Source organism: Arthrobotrys flagrans (assembly GCF_004000055.1).
Source record: "Arthrobotrys flagrans strain CBS H-5679 chromosome Unknown unitig_9, whole genome shotgun sequence".
Lineage (NCBI taxonomy): Eukaryota > Fungi > Ascomycota > Orbiliomycetes > Orbiliales > Orbiliaceae > Arthrobotrys > Arthrobotrys flagrans.
Genome location: NW_027137551.1, coordinates 2,238,799 through 2,255,044, shown reverse-complemented (window position 1 = coordinate 2,255,044; position 16,246 = coordinate 2,238,799). Strand labels below are relative to the sequence as shown.

The following is a 16,246-nucleotide window of genomic DNA, read 5'->3' as shown; positions in this document are numbered from 1 at the left end:
CTACCACTATCATAACATCGATTCAATTATGCGATCCTCGCAGTCAGACACCCAGATGTAGACCTAATGAGCGGTTCATATCCAAATCAAAACTCTCCAGAGAGCAACCCCTTCCAGGCAAAAACAAACCCCGGCTCCTCAAACATGACCTCAACATTACAACGTCGGATAATGATACCATACCCGTACTTCAAAGACCCGACCTCGACCCTCACTTTCAAAGAGATCTCGGTCATCTAGGCGATGACGATGACGAACCTTCAGGTAACGACAACAGGGCACCCCTAAACCATGTATAAAACCACGTCGAAACGAGAAAGTACCGCCGCCCTTGATATATTGCGAAAATCGTCGGAGTCGAGAACATGGGACTCTTTATTGTTTCTAGGGTTATAGATTCGGACCGGGTATTAAAGTACATAGACGGAGAATAAAGTCTAGGGGATTTCCGTTGCAAGTGGTATAAAGACTTACGGATTGTGCAAAAAAACCGGGACGCCGTTGGGCACAATGCCCAGAATTGTCGTCACACGGACTTAGGAAGCGCAAAGCCGTTACTCGGACTAAATACCAAGCTCGTAAACGGACGAAAGGTCTAGGGGATTAGAGTTTCTGGGTATTCTCAAAGTTCGTGGAGGTCCAGGAATAATATTGAAGTTTAGAAAGCGTCGAATTAAGCTAAAAGATACGGTAAACTATCTATAGCGGCACTTTTGTGATAAGTGCACAAGCGTACCTTTTGATTAGGTTAAGTCTGAGGTCAGTCTATTCGAATACATTTTAGATAAAGGCATACGCTTAAGCAAATCACATTAGCCTTGTTATTCCGTCAATTCGCTAGCGGGTTGACTAACGCATCCAGGATCGAGTCCAGAATGCATTAGGGTCTATAGATCTAGCCTCGAAACCTATAGGTCTACGGGATTATAAGTACATATGCGTGCTTTGGCAAGATGAATAATCTCAATTTAACTACTTGGACAAAAGGGAAACGAAAAGAAGAGAGGAAAAGGGAAGGAAAGGCAAAATCCAAAGCGGCAATTTGATGAGTTCTAAATCAGGTTGCAACAATTCCTATCTAAACCAAACAACCAAGATATGTTTTCTAATTCGACAACATACTCGTCTACTGCGAAAAATATTTTATTTTATTTTTTATTGAACCATTCCTGTTGTATGGATTAATTGGGCGGAAACCAGTATGAGCCCGCGGACAATATGTCTCGTATGCCATCGCTAGACATATAAAGACCATATTCATGAACAATGGGATCACGAGGAGATTATGCGGTTATTGGTGCTGGTGTAGCTATGTCCGTAGATGGGCCACTACTCGCTGCGGAAGGAGTGGGAAGATCTGAAGGGGTAGCCGGAGTTTCGTCAGGTTGGAGGCGCTTTATTTGCTCATTGATGATATTAGAGACGGCGAAATGACCGGATTGTTCCACTTTAACCTTTGCTTCTGGTAGCCGGTGTGATGCTCCAGCATTCAGTAGGACTTGGGCTATATCTAATCTTCCAAGTGCCGCTGCTGTTTCTAGGAAAGTTGTTCCGCTTTCTAGAACATGGTTGGCGTCAACGTTTCCTTGGCTAAGCAGTCTAACCACCTTATAGATATGACCGATGTGAATGGCTATCAAAGTTAAGAGCTCTGGCGGTACCCCTAAGTCATTCTTGTGCTGCCCATGGTTGAAAACAAGGTCAAATGTTGCATTGTCTCCGTTCCATGTTGCTTCAAGGGCTGATGCTTTATCTGCTCCGAGGGAATGCAGAATGATCTTTCGAGTTGTTTCGTGGGAATTGGAGTGGACGGCCAAGGCTAAGAAGGCAGAGAGTTCAAACGAGGTCATTTTTGAATTGCACTGGAGTACAAGTCGATAATTCGTTTACAGAGCTCAAGGTCACCCATTTGGCGTGCCTGGTGCAAAGCTGCGATACTGATTTGTCCGTGGCCTTCAGTATATAACGCTAGTTCTTCTTCCAGAATCTCCAGTACTTCGTCCTCGTCGCTGGAATCGAGAATTTCTTCTGGGTAAGCGTTTACTCCGGGTTGTACTGTGCTGGATGGATATACTCCATTATAGTTCTCCAAATGGAGTCTGTCTAAGGAGATTTCCTCTGTACTATAGAACTGGAATTCAATGCGTATGTTGCCCGCTTGATCGTTGGATATACCGGATAGGAGATCGCCACTAATGTTTTCGATTGACCTTAGGATTTTGGTAGTCTCGTACCCAGTTGCAGCATCAATTAGGTTATTGGAAAATAGGTCCACCTCGCATTCGAATAACCTAAACGGGTTTAGCGGTATACGAACGATGTATAAGCCGAACATAATTTTCAGATCCAAGTGGCTGAAGGATTCTAGAGATTGACGATATGATGTCCATGGAAAGGAAGAGGTCTAAGATCGCAAATTGTCTAGTATTTTGCAGAGTTGAGTTGGAGATACTTTGGTGAGTATATCAGGACGTCTCTCAGTTGGCTGGGACCGGGGCCGGATTTGAGATTTAATATTTGCCCCATAGCTAACGAGAAGCTTAAAGATGATGTTATCCTCAAGGTTCTCGTTAGCTCCGATTGCACTCTCTCTAACCAACCCTAGAGCTGTTACATCATATAGATCACTCCCGTTTATATCTATATGCAAAGCATCGCATTCAAGTACAGATCTTAAACGCGTAACCTTGGCGCTGTTTCCGGAATTCCCCGGAGAATCATACCCGCCTGGCCAACGATGGAAACACATTCTAGTAGCTAATATATGCAACAAAGAGTCAAACGGTATTGGCTTTTGCCCGTTCTCCTTGCGTGTGGTTCTGTTACGGAGTACCGCTTCGAAAATATTGTCGTCTTCTAGGATGATGGCTGAATGCAAAGCGGTAAATACCATACCCTCGAATATTGTATCGATTTGTAAGATATTGTTTACCCAAGCCAAACCAATGTTCTGCAATTCTTCCAAGTAATTCTTTCGGACTGGGTCGGGTACATAGATTTCGCTGAATACAATATCCTGAGCACCCATATCGAGCGGCTGATGGACAAGCTCAAGATCCCGAACTTCTACTGCAGTCTTCAGAACAGTTTGCGAAAGATCTGGCACCGGTTGGACATTGACGTCAATGTCGTTGCGTAGAAGGAGGGAAGTGGAAGGTCCTTGGCGGTATTCAATTGAGAATTGAAGGGCTGTTACACCGATGATTTTGGCGTGAGAGCCCCATCTGCCTTTCCGTGAACTCCTCAGAATACCGAGCTCGATAAATAGTTTTAGCAGATTTATATTCCCCGTCCTGGCTGCGCTGTAGAAGGTCTGGACAGCAAAATCGTCAATTATCGGGGTTGTATTGCTAAAGAATGACTTCAGCATTGTATGAAAGCGCGGAGGGATATTGGATCCCGTAAATTTGTCAAGAGCTACTCTTATTGAACGAGGGTCATTAGCCCGGTTGCTGATCTTTACGACGAGGGGCTGTAAAACTTCCAAGAGTTCTTCGTCTGAGGAAAAAAAAGTCTGGGTTGATTATTCGGCTCAGGCTCAGATCTTGGCCGTGGACCCCCGGAGTAGATAGAAGGGTAGAGATCTTTGACACAGGTAATAGATTTGCTGGAGAGAATGGAACGGGTGTAGGAGCTGAAATTATAATGTTAAATCTAGTTCGTTTCAATATAAACCTTTATTTAGCTTCTTACCCCCTTTGTAATTTGGTCGTGATACTTTGAAAAACAATTTCCAATTTAAGTGAAGGAAGCCCTTCGTAAAGATTGCTCATGATGCAGTAAAATGGGGTGGAGGAACGCTGAGGGGATCTCGCGGGCGTCATCGGTGGACTCCCAGAGGTTGGGCGGGAAGTAGGTGTCCCCACCTCGAGACCTAGAGGTTGTAGTGGTGATTTCGCTACAGAAAATACATTAGCTATTAGGGCCATAAATATCGTTGACTCGGAAAGAAACGCACCACTGGGCATCGTATGGTTTTGGTATGCCGTGGTAAGTCTTTGGAGGGTAGACTCATGGACTCGTGCTTTCTTCTGAGCAAGGGTTTTCTCGTCCTGAACGACCCCCCAGAGCTTAACGCGGGTGTCGAGTTTCCCCCCGTCTTCTCGTTTCCTTTTTACATGACTTATGAATTCGTGATCCGAGGGTTTGAGTCGCTTGCGGAAATCCCAGACTTCGTTTACCAAGTGGACAAGCTACTTCTCCCTATTTCCGAGATATACTGGTATTAATACAGGAACCTGAACACGAGCTTTTTAACGATCGATACCTAAGAGCTCTACTCATGTGATTGGGAACCCCGATTCCCGTCCCAGAATCCGGGCCACATCTTTGATGGACTTATTATCCACAAGATAGAGACGGTGGACTAGATCTCTCAGCGGGAGGAATGCTTCGGGATTCAGCCTTGTCTGCTTAGATTGCGATGCCGAACTACTTGGAGGATTCATTGCCAAAAGTTAGGAGAAAAGAAGAGAAAATTCTTTTGCAAATTCCAAAAAATTGTATGATATTGATAGAGTAGAATTTTATATTGAACGGTTTGGTTTTGCAGTGGATATGGATTCATCGACGGGGGAAGTGACTGACCTTTATAGACAGAATATGACGACCTCAAAGTGTTGCATCTCCAGACCAAGTTGCTTTTTTCCCTAATCCTGCTGTGGATAAGTGTTTTGAGCCAATGAGCATGTCGAGAAACGGTTTGAGCCAATGGTAAGTCTGTGTGACGATTTCCGTTGAAGACCGTACTTTGCGCCATGCGTCCAAAACTTCTAGTCCACACGTAAACCTTATAAGAAAATACCACAATTTCAACACCTGGGTTTGAAAACCTCGTGTTTAACGGGCGGAATATCCCGCAGACCCTATGCATCCGAAAAAGCAATACACCGCGAGACAAGGGCAATAATACCACCACTTCCCGACGATGATGTAGAAGGGCAGTGTCTTTTTTTAATACCGTTTTAACCCGAATTACGCGTATACAAGTTAAACCTAATGTGTACTCGTGCTAAAATACTCCACAACAAAAAGTCTAGAACAGTCATCATGAGTGTTTACTTTACATTTTGAACACCAGCGGCCGTCATTCTTGTTCTTATTCTTCCGAAACTTTATTTTCTTGGCACTAGCTTTGTCTTCCTCCTCCTTCTTCTTATCCTCTTTCCTCCAGAGTTTGCAAGTTTCGCAGATGTCTGCCCTGGCTTGTCTTGAGACGAATTAAATAGCTTTCTAGTATCTTTTACATTCTTGAGAGCCAGAAGGACCCTCATGATCCATCCTCTGAAGTGAGAGAAGGTCATGGCTCCCTCAACGTCCATTTGACTGGAGATGTAGATCCTAACCGTGTGATGGATTTCACTATTCTTGCAATTCAGAAGGGCTGACAGGGCCCTCTGGAAGAGGTGTTCCTCCTCAAAGCTTGTAGCTGTACTAGTGATCCTCTCCTGTTGAAGGTTGCTGACACGTTCGAAGTAGTCTTGTGCCATAGCATAGGCCTCCTTCTTTCTCCTACCCACAGCCAGATTAATCAATCGGTTCTCTAAGGCCAAGATAGTGCTCTTGTCGCCGGGTGGGAACCTGATTCGTAAGGACTCGAGGATCTCCCATGGAGACATTCCCTGAAGATCGAGCCTGAGGTTTGTGTGGATGGATTGGATGATGAGCCATGCGCAGAGGTTCGAGGCCACTCTCCACTTATTCTGGGCCGACAGAAGCACAGATTGGGTTTCCTCAGTGGGGACCATTATCTGAGGAGTCTTCTTGGCTTTGCGACGTCTAGAAGTAATGGAAGGCGGTGCAGGAGAACTATGTGTTGTAGTAGGATCTTGTGTTGTTTGAGCTACGGTCGTCGGAGGATTGGATCTCTCTGGCAGGATAGTGCCATCTAGATTCCCAGTTCCGGTCAGGGCTCTTGTAGATGATCCTTCCCCTGGTGCAACCGTATTAGACGATGAAGTCCGCCTGGGTTTACGTTCGTCTTCGGACGAATCGGGAGTAGCTCCATCTTCTTCCGCAGTAGGCATAGGAACCAAATCCTTTTCCGTAAATTCTTGTAGAATATAATTCTCCTTCATGCAGGTCCTTAGGAACAGAATAATATCGGCTCTCCAGGAGTAGTAATTCTGGCCATTTTCTTTTAGCTTTTGGAAGTTGTTTGGAAGAGAAATCGACATCTTATATGAGCGAATTGATGTCCCTGGGATCTTATATAATAGGATACAAGGATTTATTGAGCCGAAGATGTATGAGACCACTAATCCGGTAATAAAATGAGACTCGTAGGGAATAGAACGTCTCAAAATAGAGGTAATAATGTAAAATAGACGCCTCTATTACGAGCGAATGGTGCTGATAACGTGTTGTAATATGGTAAGGCGCCTACGCATTTAGAAGGTCGGTAGATTCTTAAGAGATGATTAGATAGGTGAGCCTGTCTATTCTATTCTTACCGCAGGCGACACCAGGGAATCCTTGGCTGCTCACGTGATATAAGACACGTGTTCATCCCTTCTGCGAGACACGACGGTGCGTCTATAGACGTACCTTCAACACTTTCAATGGAGTCTCGCACCTTCCGGAGGGCCATCAGTTCTTGATAAGCGGGAGGTCCGCTTCAGCGACAGGCTTTAATTTCGATGGAGCGATAGGCTTTGGTTCAGGTTCATCGATAGTTGTTAGTACAGGTCCAGACTTAATTCTTGGTGCGGGTTGATTGACAGGTTCTGGTGCGGATTCACCGATAGTCTTCGGCTCAAGTCCATCGATAGCTTTCGGTTCAGGTTCATCGATAGCCATTGGTACCGGCTACCGATGGGTTTTGGTTCAGGTTCATCGATGGTTTTTGGTTCCGGTTCCGATTCATCGATAGTTTTTGCTTTTGGTTCATCGATAGTCATCTGCTCGAGCTCGTCGATATTTCTTGGTTCCGGTTCATCGATAGATCTCAGTTCCGGTTACTCGATAGATCTTAGTTTCGGTGTCATTGCGTTCCATAGTTGACCTGGGCATCCATGCTGCCAATACAAGTAGCGCAATAAATGAACCCGGTTGTAAGCATGTGCACTCGCCGAATAATACTCTACCAACGTCATCCGGACTAAACAAGCATGTTATAGGTCCGCCCTCGCCGCCCTCTCCCACAGATGGATTTATTATTCGGCCACTGAAACATCAATATGCACCCTCTACATTTAAAATTTCTCGGGGCGGCCGTAAAGTCACGAGACGCCGTCTACTGGATGAACTCATACCAGAGAATCCATGGGACGCTTCGGGTCGGATGCCTCCAAAATCCTTCAAAATGCTGCACATCCCCTCGGAAGGGGGGACGCTACATATATGAAGTTTGTACACGGTCAAGATATGGGACTAGACTCCCGCGAGCTTTTGGAACCATTGTACAGTGAAAACCCGCCCTCGATAATAGAACCACCGGTAGCCGAACCAACGTTTAGATCGCCTATGAGGATCTGCAGTGGACACCAAATACTACCCAGTCAAGATATGTGGAGACATATAATGCTGACCCCAAACCCGGGCCGCCTCCGCGTAGGCGAAGGTGACGTAAAGTACCGCCCGTCGAGACCACCCAACCTCCCCGGCCAGCTGCAGCGGAACCCCAGAATCCAGAACAGCACCATGGCCATCATTCCGAAGACACACCAGGTCAGCTTCAAATGCAGGATGTGCGGATGCAGATGCAGACCTAGATCCGGACCCGGACCGAGATGGGGCGGATCGAGGATGAAATGGAGGTTCGCAGGCGGTCTCGACTTCCGAGGCTGAAGGCATCAGCATAGAGAAAATTGTAGGAATGGGCGAGAACATGTCCATGAAGAGCGACGCCAAGAGAGGCTTGCGCAAGAACGCGAACTGGCAGCAGCCCTTAACCAGATTCAACCGGTGCAAGGGAACCCGCCACGGGCACGGTTGGTTCAAGCTCCGACGCAAGATGTAGGAACTACTGTTGAACACCGGCGGTCTAGACGTCTAAAGAGGAAGCATGAGCCACAAGATGAAGAGGATCAACCCAACATTAGAAGAGGGTAACGGTCGATCTAAGTCCAGTAGACCTTGGGATAGCCACCTGACCTTGTTTGATGCTCATGTATTAGTCTAAAGGTTGCGTGCGCTCGAATAGAGTATAGAGCTATAGAGTATATAGCTTGTTAGCCACAGTAGTGGTGTTATCGTCTGGAGTTAAAAATATTGAACATGCAAAGCTTTTTATATATTAAACGCTGAACTCTGCGGTGGCTCTCTGTAAATATGTACAAATTGTATGATTCTCGTTAGCCCGGTATCCTACATCGACGCCTTCATATAACACGATTCAAACTGGGATTGTGTGAATGTAACCTAGCCTCGAAACTAGCCCATCTGAGACTCTAAAACCCTTATCACGGGATTTAAACCACCTTCCCCTCGGTACTTCCCACCGGCCTACTAACGACTTCCACCAATCCATTTACTACACTGATCCTTGCATCCTCGCTCGATACCTTCTTCCCGCCGAAATAACATAACCAAAGCGCCCTTGCAATTCTTGGATCATCCATAACTCCCAGCATCTTTAGCCCGTGCATGCTGTCCTTCTTCTTTGCTCCCTTGCTAAGCAACTTCAATTCCTTATCCTTAACTGCCTCGTCGGGTCCATAAGCGGACAGTGTTCCATTTTCGTCTCGTAAGAGGATCAATGCTCGACCCTTGGGTACTGCCTTCCTACCACCAAACATGGCCTTAAACCGTCCAATTGAGTCTATGAAGGCATCGTCGTCGTAAAGTTCCGGGTGGAGGGTAGTTTTCCCTTGGATACTACGGACCCAACCGTCACGAAGATGGGGGTAATCCGTGCTTCTTGTCGGTACAATTCTGATAGCGGTCTTTACACCATTGCTCTCCCGGGTATCCAGAAGGCCGGAAAAGAATTCGACGCTGCCTTCATCGGAGAGGAGTTTGGCTTTTAAAGCCTCTCGTTCTGGTAGCGTGGCAGTTGTGGCAGTTGATGGAATATCAAGGGTGTGTAGGAGATGTTGTTGAAGAGTTGGAAGGGAGGAAGTAGCGACATAGAAGGCCATGACGTAGACTTGCATACCGAGGAAGGAGACGGTACGGATGCCGTGGCCGATGAGTGTGTATTCCTCCAACACTTGATTACCTCCTAATGGTCCTGCCGGGAGGTAAATCTGTTTTGGCAGCGGGCTTACAGACTTCGTACCGCTCGGCACGGTCTCCACTGTCTCCCCTACATTCGTAGCCTCTTTTATAACCACATTCCCACCTTTCACCGCGTCTTCAAACTTCTTCCTATCCTTGTCCGAAATCCCAGAATCGTTATCGAGTTTATATCCACCCGGGAACTTTGGATTCCTGGGTAACCATATCTGCGTGACCACAATGATGCCCACGAAAAGGAATAAAGCAGTGGCGACTTGTTTATCCACTCGTCTTTGCTTTTGATAAAGTGTTTCACCGGTCAATTTGAATTTGTATTTTCCCTTAGGATCGAACGTCGGTCGAGGGTTCGCAAGGTGTGCTTGCTCACGTAGCCAGATCTTGTGAGGATCGGGTTTTATAGGTGGGTATTTGGACGGCGTCGATTTTGACTTTTGGTTTGGATTATTTTTGGTGGAGATTTGGGATTTGTGGGAGGCATGGCGGGGGTATTGAAGGCGGGAGAGGGTGATTGGAGGTCTATGCGCGGGGCACCGAGGCCGGGAGCTGTGGAGGAGGAGACGTCGTTCGCAGGACAGAATCTGGCGCTGCAGTTGGTGGCAGCGGAGAGCGGACGACATTGTGGTGGTGACCGTGTGGTTTGGTAGTTTGCTCAACAGTTGAAGTCGGTTTCAGATAAAATCCGGGATTTGGGCCCATCTATAAGCGAAATTCTACTCTGTAGTGCTGGTACAGAATCCTGGGCGCATTACCTCGTATGGCTCGTAAGACGATGGCCTGACGGAAAACCACCCAAAACCTCAAACTCCGCGGAATTTACACAATCGATATCACTGGTTTATAGGAATCACACTATAGCCTGATTTTACGAGGGAAGGGAGAGGGTTTTTTTTTATAAAAAATAACAATTTTATATAATCTGTAACTGAAATTCTCCCATCCAGCTACATTGGCTACCATACATTACTCGGAAGATCCCAGGATCGTCTCATCACCGATACCGATGGTGGCGTGCCTGCTTCTATCCAAGTAGACTAGGCCGTTCTTTCCATAATCGGCCTTTGTCCAACAACGTCCGTGGAGCGGTGATCTAACCCAGACCTCCGCCGCATTACCCCACTAGTGCACACTGAACTAAAATATCCGATGGCAAAAACTAATCCCTGAACGAAAACCGGGTACATTTGGAAAGACCACATGAAGTAATGTCGTCCAGGATGAAATGGGAACCACAGGTTGGAGATGCGCGAATGTCGCCCCCGAGGTTACCCGTCCGACTCTCCCACCTGTTTGTGGCAGAAGGAGGTACAGATAACGGGCCGGAAGCGAACCGGCAACCGTGGGAGGGTCTATGTAATAATCGGGAAAATGGCTGACCTGTCAGATCTTGGAGAGGATGTGCGAAGACGCCGAGGACAGGATTCTGGCCACCATTCATCGCGCTAGGAACACGATTCGTAGCGTGGCTGGGGCCGGTCCTATTTTCGTCGAGCGACTATATTGGGTGGTTAAACGAAGGTTGGCACAATGTGCTCATACCTTTCTCTCATCGATCCAGGTCAGGCCATACCTGACTACTCCGTGCAGAGGACTTCCCAAGGGCAGGACGATACCGTCGCTGCTGCATCCATGGGATATCCCCCCTCTCGACCCTCAACAGGCAATCCACACCTCGACGGTCCCCAAGTTCTTCTGTCCAAAGTATTGTCCATGTGGACGTGATGAACTTGAAAACAGGCCGAGGCGAGGTTGTTGACCCGTGTTGAGAAGTGCGGATATGTTCGTAGCGTCCCACTCCCGAACGTCCACCTCAAATCTAAGATCCGAGCAGAGAGGCTACACCGTTATACGATGCAGTGTAACTTGGCGACCGGATATACCGGTCAGAACTTAAGCCCTACCCTAACGTCCCTTTTCCCAAAAAGGACAGTCAGAGGAGAGAATCCCTAGAAGCGGACTCCATCCGTCCAGGTGGTTTCCCCCCCAAGTACAATAAAGTACGGGCTTGAAGGAGTTTATCAAGACAGGAGACGAGTTAATGGCTACGGCCACCTCATCTCCCAATTTTTCCTATGATTTGGGCCTGGCACCCACCGAGACCACAACTCAGCATTGTATATACCTCCCTAGCCCTAGAAACTTTTGCAGTAGTCTCGTGATAATTGCTGTATCCTATACAACAAAGACATTGCAGTTCCGTTTGTAAGGTGCTAGGGTAATAAATATTGACAGGCCTGCGATCGAGACCAGGCGAACCCCTACGGAGGTCCACCGATCGGCCAAGATCGCGAGGCCAGATGTGAGAAACCTACAACACCAGAGAATAGATCTCCAGAGTTGCAAGGCCAAAGAGAATTCGACAACCCGCAAGAAATTGGTGTTAATAAATTGTGCCACCGAGTCCGCTCGTGAGAATTATATATATTTAAAGCATCTCGTTTGGACGAAGGCGCCTGTCGAAGTTGCGGCGACGCGGTACCTGGTGTCGCCAGTGTCGGTTGGCAATACCTTTGGCAAAATCTTTCTAAGATCTAGCGAGGACACTTGGCGGGTTGAAGCCGTTATTGTCAAGTTACTCCCGAGAAAGATACCCCCAAGATCAGGGTGCATCTGCAAACTGGGGAGTGTTAGTTTTTCAACATGGTACGAGATATCGATGTGGCTGACTATCTTACCCATTTCCCGGGCTGTTGACAAAGACATGAGGAGAGATGCTTCCATGAGCAGTCTCACGGATGGAAGCAGCCTCTTCCCGGTTGCATGCTGGTTGGGAAGAGGGGTCAACCGTTGTAATCATGGTAGAAACTCCAAACGGTGACGGAGGGGAAAAGAGGAAAAGAGGAAAATAGGCGAAGTGGGGGATCCGGCCCTTTATAAGGGGAGCCAGCACTGCCAAGCCGGCGATCACTGAGGCTGATTTCATTCCGACGAGGCTGGTGATCTGACTTCTAATTTTGTGGCGGGGTTGGCTGATCGCGGCAATAGCAACAAGCGAGCCAGTCTCGGGTTTGGTCAAACAAGATGATCTTGTAAACAAAAACAACACCAAAAATCAACCTTCAACAAAGGCACGTCGCAACCACCTCTTATCCCCATCACCTCTTCCTATCGCCAACCGCCAATCATCATTGTCTCCTCCATCACCATCGTCACCCCAATGCTACCAAGCCAACCACCGCTACCATGACGAAGGTTAACATCCCAACCTCCGCTCCTCCTCCCGCCGCCGTCTCCATGGAAGATTACCACGATTGGACCGTGCGAAGGGCTGCCTCGTACGGCCGAGTCCTCGAAAACGCCCTTGCAAAAATCAAGAAGGAAGCCGAGGTCGCATCTTACTCCAATCTCCCCCTCGCCGCCATCACCTTCAAAGACCTCTTCCAACACTCCACCCCGTCCTCGGAATGGGAATGGGATCCCAAGGTCGAGGTGCAGACGAGGACCCTCGTCACGCAGAAGTTCATGGAGAGGAAGAAGAAGCAGGGCTATGGCTCGGCTTTTCGCAGGAAAGGCATTGATTTGCAGCCGCAACGGCCGTCGCCTTCCGAAGCGGAGGGTGCGCAGTCCTCTGTCTTCAACAACTATAGACAGAACCCGACTCTCCGAAAACATACCCTTCTCTATATCTCCGTCCCTTCCGTCCGACCTCACTACACGGTCGTCCTCCAGCACGGCGAGTCTATCCTGAAGCCGAAATCCGCCTCTCCTGCCGAAATCCCGTCATTGATGGACCTTTCCGCTCGGACCTTTGGCCGAGCCATCGTCATGGGTCGAGATCCTACCGACCTCGAGGGAGACTCAAAGTGGTACGCCTATTGTGACGAGAACAGTTTACTACGGCGCTTCCTCGGAGAGACGATACGGGGACACATAACACAGCTCCTGGTGGAGGCTTTGAAGCAGGATTGGTTCCCGGAAGATCTAGCTTGCACGATTATATCACAATGTGTACACGCTGGAGATGCCCACCTAGCGGAAACATTCTTCCGTGCGGCCTACGAAAAGACACACGAAGACACCAACCGATCCGTTGCTCGCCGTCGTGGTGAACTCGCTCCAGACCCGTGGACCCAAATTCTATATATGCCCGACATACTCTACCGACAGCTACGCGTCGCCACCGATATTAGATGCGAAATTATGACCGAAAACTGGTTTCGCGACGTATTATTAGCTGGAGCTTCGGAACTCGGATCCCACATGGAGATACCAGGATATACGCTTCATTGTTTAGAACTCTTTTTTGGTATAGAAACTTGGGAATCCGGCCTTCAGCGTAGGCGTTCAAATCGTAGCGGGAAGCAGATGAGAAAGAAGAGATACGAAAGCTTCAAGCAAGGGTGGCTATTTCAGGCAAAAGACCTGACTGTTTATAAGGCAGCAAGAACGGCCGAAGATCTGGTAGCACGGCTTTTCGAAGTCGGTTGGAAAGTTGGGGGAGACAATGAGCACAAGCTGGCGGCCAGGGATGTCATGGGGAACTTGGTACAACGAATGATTCACTGGTCGGAAGCCTACAATCATCCAATCGAAGAACTTGCAGGGGTGACCAGTCGATCAGCAAGAACGGTGGCATTGTGTGCAGTTTTAGTGAGTGCAGAGGACCTGGGTCTGCCAGTACAGGATGTTGTTAGAGAATTGGTGGAGCTCTTGTTGGTGATTGCAGTTGAAAACCCCGAGGCGCCGAAAACGACACGCTGGGAGAAAGGGTCAGATACGGAGAATTTCGATATCAAAGATTTGGCGGACGATGTTTGTGGCGTGATGAAACAGGTCTGGGACTCCTTCGACAAGCAAAAGGAGTTTATGGAACTTCTGTTGAGCCTAGCTGTTGAAGACCCGGAACCCGATGTTACAAAAACACCAATCCCAGGCGATAAGTCCAAATTACTGCAAAAGCGGCAATCATACCTACTGGCGACATTTGCTTATCATCTCGCAACATCGATCGCTGAATCAAGCAAATCAGACCCCGCACAACTATTCGCAACCAAGGTCGAGCAAACCCTGGTCGGAATGAAGATATGGAGGGGCGGTTTGCTGAAGGCATCGGAGTTGAAAACACCAAAATTCTCGAACCTGGTCAGGGACCTCGCCCTGACCGATGCAAGGAACAACGGTTGGCGGTGGGAACCAATGCTCAATGACTGGGTCGAGGGTACATCGGACTCAGATTGCAACAAGGCCGGCGAGGGAGCCAAGGTCGTCCGAAGAGTCTCGAGAAAACTATTCGAACTTCCAACATCACGATCAAAAGTAATCGTTAAGAATACGAAATCACGGCCAAAAGAGCGAGTCAAGGCATACTTTTCAGATGACTTTAATAATGAGAGATCGGCAACTTCTAACAACAATCCATTCTCTTCAGAGACTGATTCCGAAAATAGCGATGACCAAGGAGATTCCAGCGTCTATCCTAATAGTGCGGATACGACAATGACGGAACCCGATCTAGAATCGCAGGGATCCCTAGAGAAATCGACTTTATCAAGCTTTTTGCTCGAGGTGTGCATTCTATCGAAAGAATCGGACCTAACTGAAGCTCCCTCCGCTTCGAAAGGTGTCGATGATAATAGAATTTCCGACATTCTTAGACAGGCAAAAAGGACTAGGAACGGAGTGCTTAAGGAAGCAGATTCCGAACATCATGAAGACACGATTGTTGTTCAACAGCCAAGTTCTTCGCGTATAGGGAGGAAAAGAAAACCCCAAGAGGTTGACGCGGCCTCGTATGATTCGCAAGAAGACAGCGCCGGCGATGTTATCGTTGTCGCACCTAGAAAGAGAGGCAGGCCGAGGAAGAATCCCAACCCGGTCGTTCATGTGCAGCCTGGCCGAGAACCATCCCCTGATTCGGCATACGAACCCGATGATGACGGTGAATACGAGGAACTGCAACATCAGAGCAAGAAAAAGAGACAACCGTTGGGACAGTTTGCAACCAGGGATAAATCTTACCAGACGCGTTCAGCGCAGAAGAGAAAGCATAATTTGGATATTTACCAAGACGAACTCGATGTAACTGCCTCCACACCCCTGGATGCGAACAAGCGAAAGCGATGGTCTACAGACACCATCATTCTGAAGGACACACAGAAATCAAAACTGAATGAGAAGTTGGTAAGAGGCAGACGAAAAGCCGGAGGAATGGATACCATCATGCCAGTTGGGAGGGGTAGGCCAAGGACAAAGGTCCCGTGAAGAGCGAAACAGATTTTATAGATTTTTTTGAGGCGTTTAATGACCGAAAGGAGCCCTCTTTTATTATTCATAGAGCTCTCTCAACTGTATAGTATACTAGCGGGGATTGGCGTTTTTTGGAGTTCCAGGCAGTCTGACAGAGCGATTGTCATGTGTATATTATAATATCAAGCGAAGAGTGAAGCTGACGGAGTTCAGCGCTGCAGCTGCAACTTCAAAATTTCAAAATAATTCCGCTTCATATTGCTCAGGTCGCTGGTCGCACGAGATGCATTATCAAAATGGCAAGGAATCATATTAGTCTTAGCCGGTAAAAATCTTTTTTCCAGTCGGTTGCACCCCGCATGTCTTCTATAAGATTAGCCATTGGCTGCATGAGGCAAGGGCCAACCGGCCGCGATGATCTAATAGCATCGAGTAATTTGCACAGCCAAGCTCGGGCACCAAGCAATCTTAAGAACTCTTAGCTTCCCTAGCAGCTTGTTAAAATCCAAATTTTTTGCCTTTTAGTCGCCGAATGAAAAAAAAAATGGGAAGAGTGCAGTTCCAGAAACCTCCCAAGGCCGCAGCTGACTGTAAAATTTTCGAAATAACTGAATTTTCATGATTTATGATGTCATGAGGCGGTATAATTCGAGCGTGATGGTTGCGATGGTCGTTGAAGGTTGATTTGGAGGACGAAGGTATAAATGGTCGCTGGACAGTCGGTCTTTTTGGACAGCCATCATCCAGCTATACAATTTAAACTGCATCGATCGATTCCTCCCGACATCTAAATTAAACCAACCAGCTCCTTGCCTGCATTCTGTGGAGTCGCGGTCCCTTGCATTTCAATATCTGCACTAACGAGGATCTCGTTATCTATCTA

General features: G+C 47.7%; 6 protein-coding genes across 6 annotated transcripts; 1 reads left to right on the top strand and 5 right to left on the bottom strand.

The window, feature by feature from the left end:
* Positions 1–1,283: 1,283 nt before the first annotated feature.
* DFL_006007 (uncharacterized protein) lies at positions 1,284–3,968 on the bottom strand (the record flags this gene model as incomplete). Its single annotated transcript, XM_067635352.1, has 6 exons — positions 1,284–1,819; positions 1,891–2,291; positions 2,493–3,498; positions 3,558–3,634; positions 3,694–3,898; positions 3,959–3,968. 6 exons carry the CDS (start codon positions 3,966–3,968, stop codon positions 1,284–1,286), a joined length of 2,235 nt encoding a protein of 744 aa, XP_067489790.1.
* Positions 3,969–5,114: 1,146 nt separating this feature from the next.
* On the bottom strand, positions 5,115–6,176 carry DFL_006006 (uncharacterized protein; the record flags this gene model as incomplete). The annotated part of the gene is made up of 1 exon (XM_067635351.1): positions 5,115–6,176. One exon carries the CDS (start codon positions 6,174–6,176, stop codon positions 5,115–5,117), a length of 1,062 nt encoding a protein of 353 aa, XP_067489789.1.
* Positions 6,177–6,588: 412 nt separating this feature from the next.
* On the bottom strand, positions 6,589–6,996 carry DFL_006005 (uncharacterized protein; the record flags this gene model as incomplete). Its single annotated transcript, XM_067635350.1, has 2 exons — positions 6,589–6,807; positions 6,961–6,996. 2 exons carry the CDS (start codon positions 6,994–6,996, stop codon positions 6,589–6,591), a joined length of 255 nt encoding a protein of 84 aa, XP_067489788.1.
* Positions 6,997–8,411: 1,415 nt separating this feature from the next.
* Positions 8,412–9,797, bottom strand: DFL_006004 (uncharacterized protein; the record flags this gene model as incomplete). The annotated part of the gene is made up of 1 exon (XM_067635349.1): positions 8,412–9,797. One exon carries the CDS (start codon positions 9,795–9,797, stop codon positions 8,412–8,414), a length of 1,386 nt encoding a protein of 461 aa, XP_067489787.1.
* A 1,795-nt stretch (positions 9,798–11,592) lies between these two features.
* DFL_006003 (uncharacterized protein) lies at positions 11,593–11,974 on the bottom strand (the record flags this gene model as incomplete). Its single annotated transcript, XM_067635348.1, has 2 exons — positions 11,593–11,794; positions 11,853–11,974. The coding sequence occupies 2 exons, from the start codon at positions 11,972–11,974 to the stop codon at positions 11,593–11,595; spliced, it is 324 nt and encodes a 107-aa protein (XP_067489786.1).
* A 386-nt stretch (positions 11,975–12,360) lies between these two features.
* Positions 12,361–15,378, top strand: DFL_006002 (uncharacterized protein; the record flags this gene model as incomplete). The annotated part of the gene is made up of 1 exon (XM_067635347.1): positions 12,361–15,378. The coding sequence occupies one exon, from the start codon at positions 12,361–12,363 to the stop codon at positions 15,376–15,378; it is 3,018 nt and encodes a 1,005-aa protein (XP_067489785.1).
* Between the last annotated feature and the right edge of the window lie 868 nt (positions 15,379–16,246).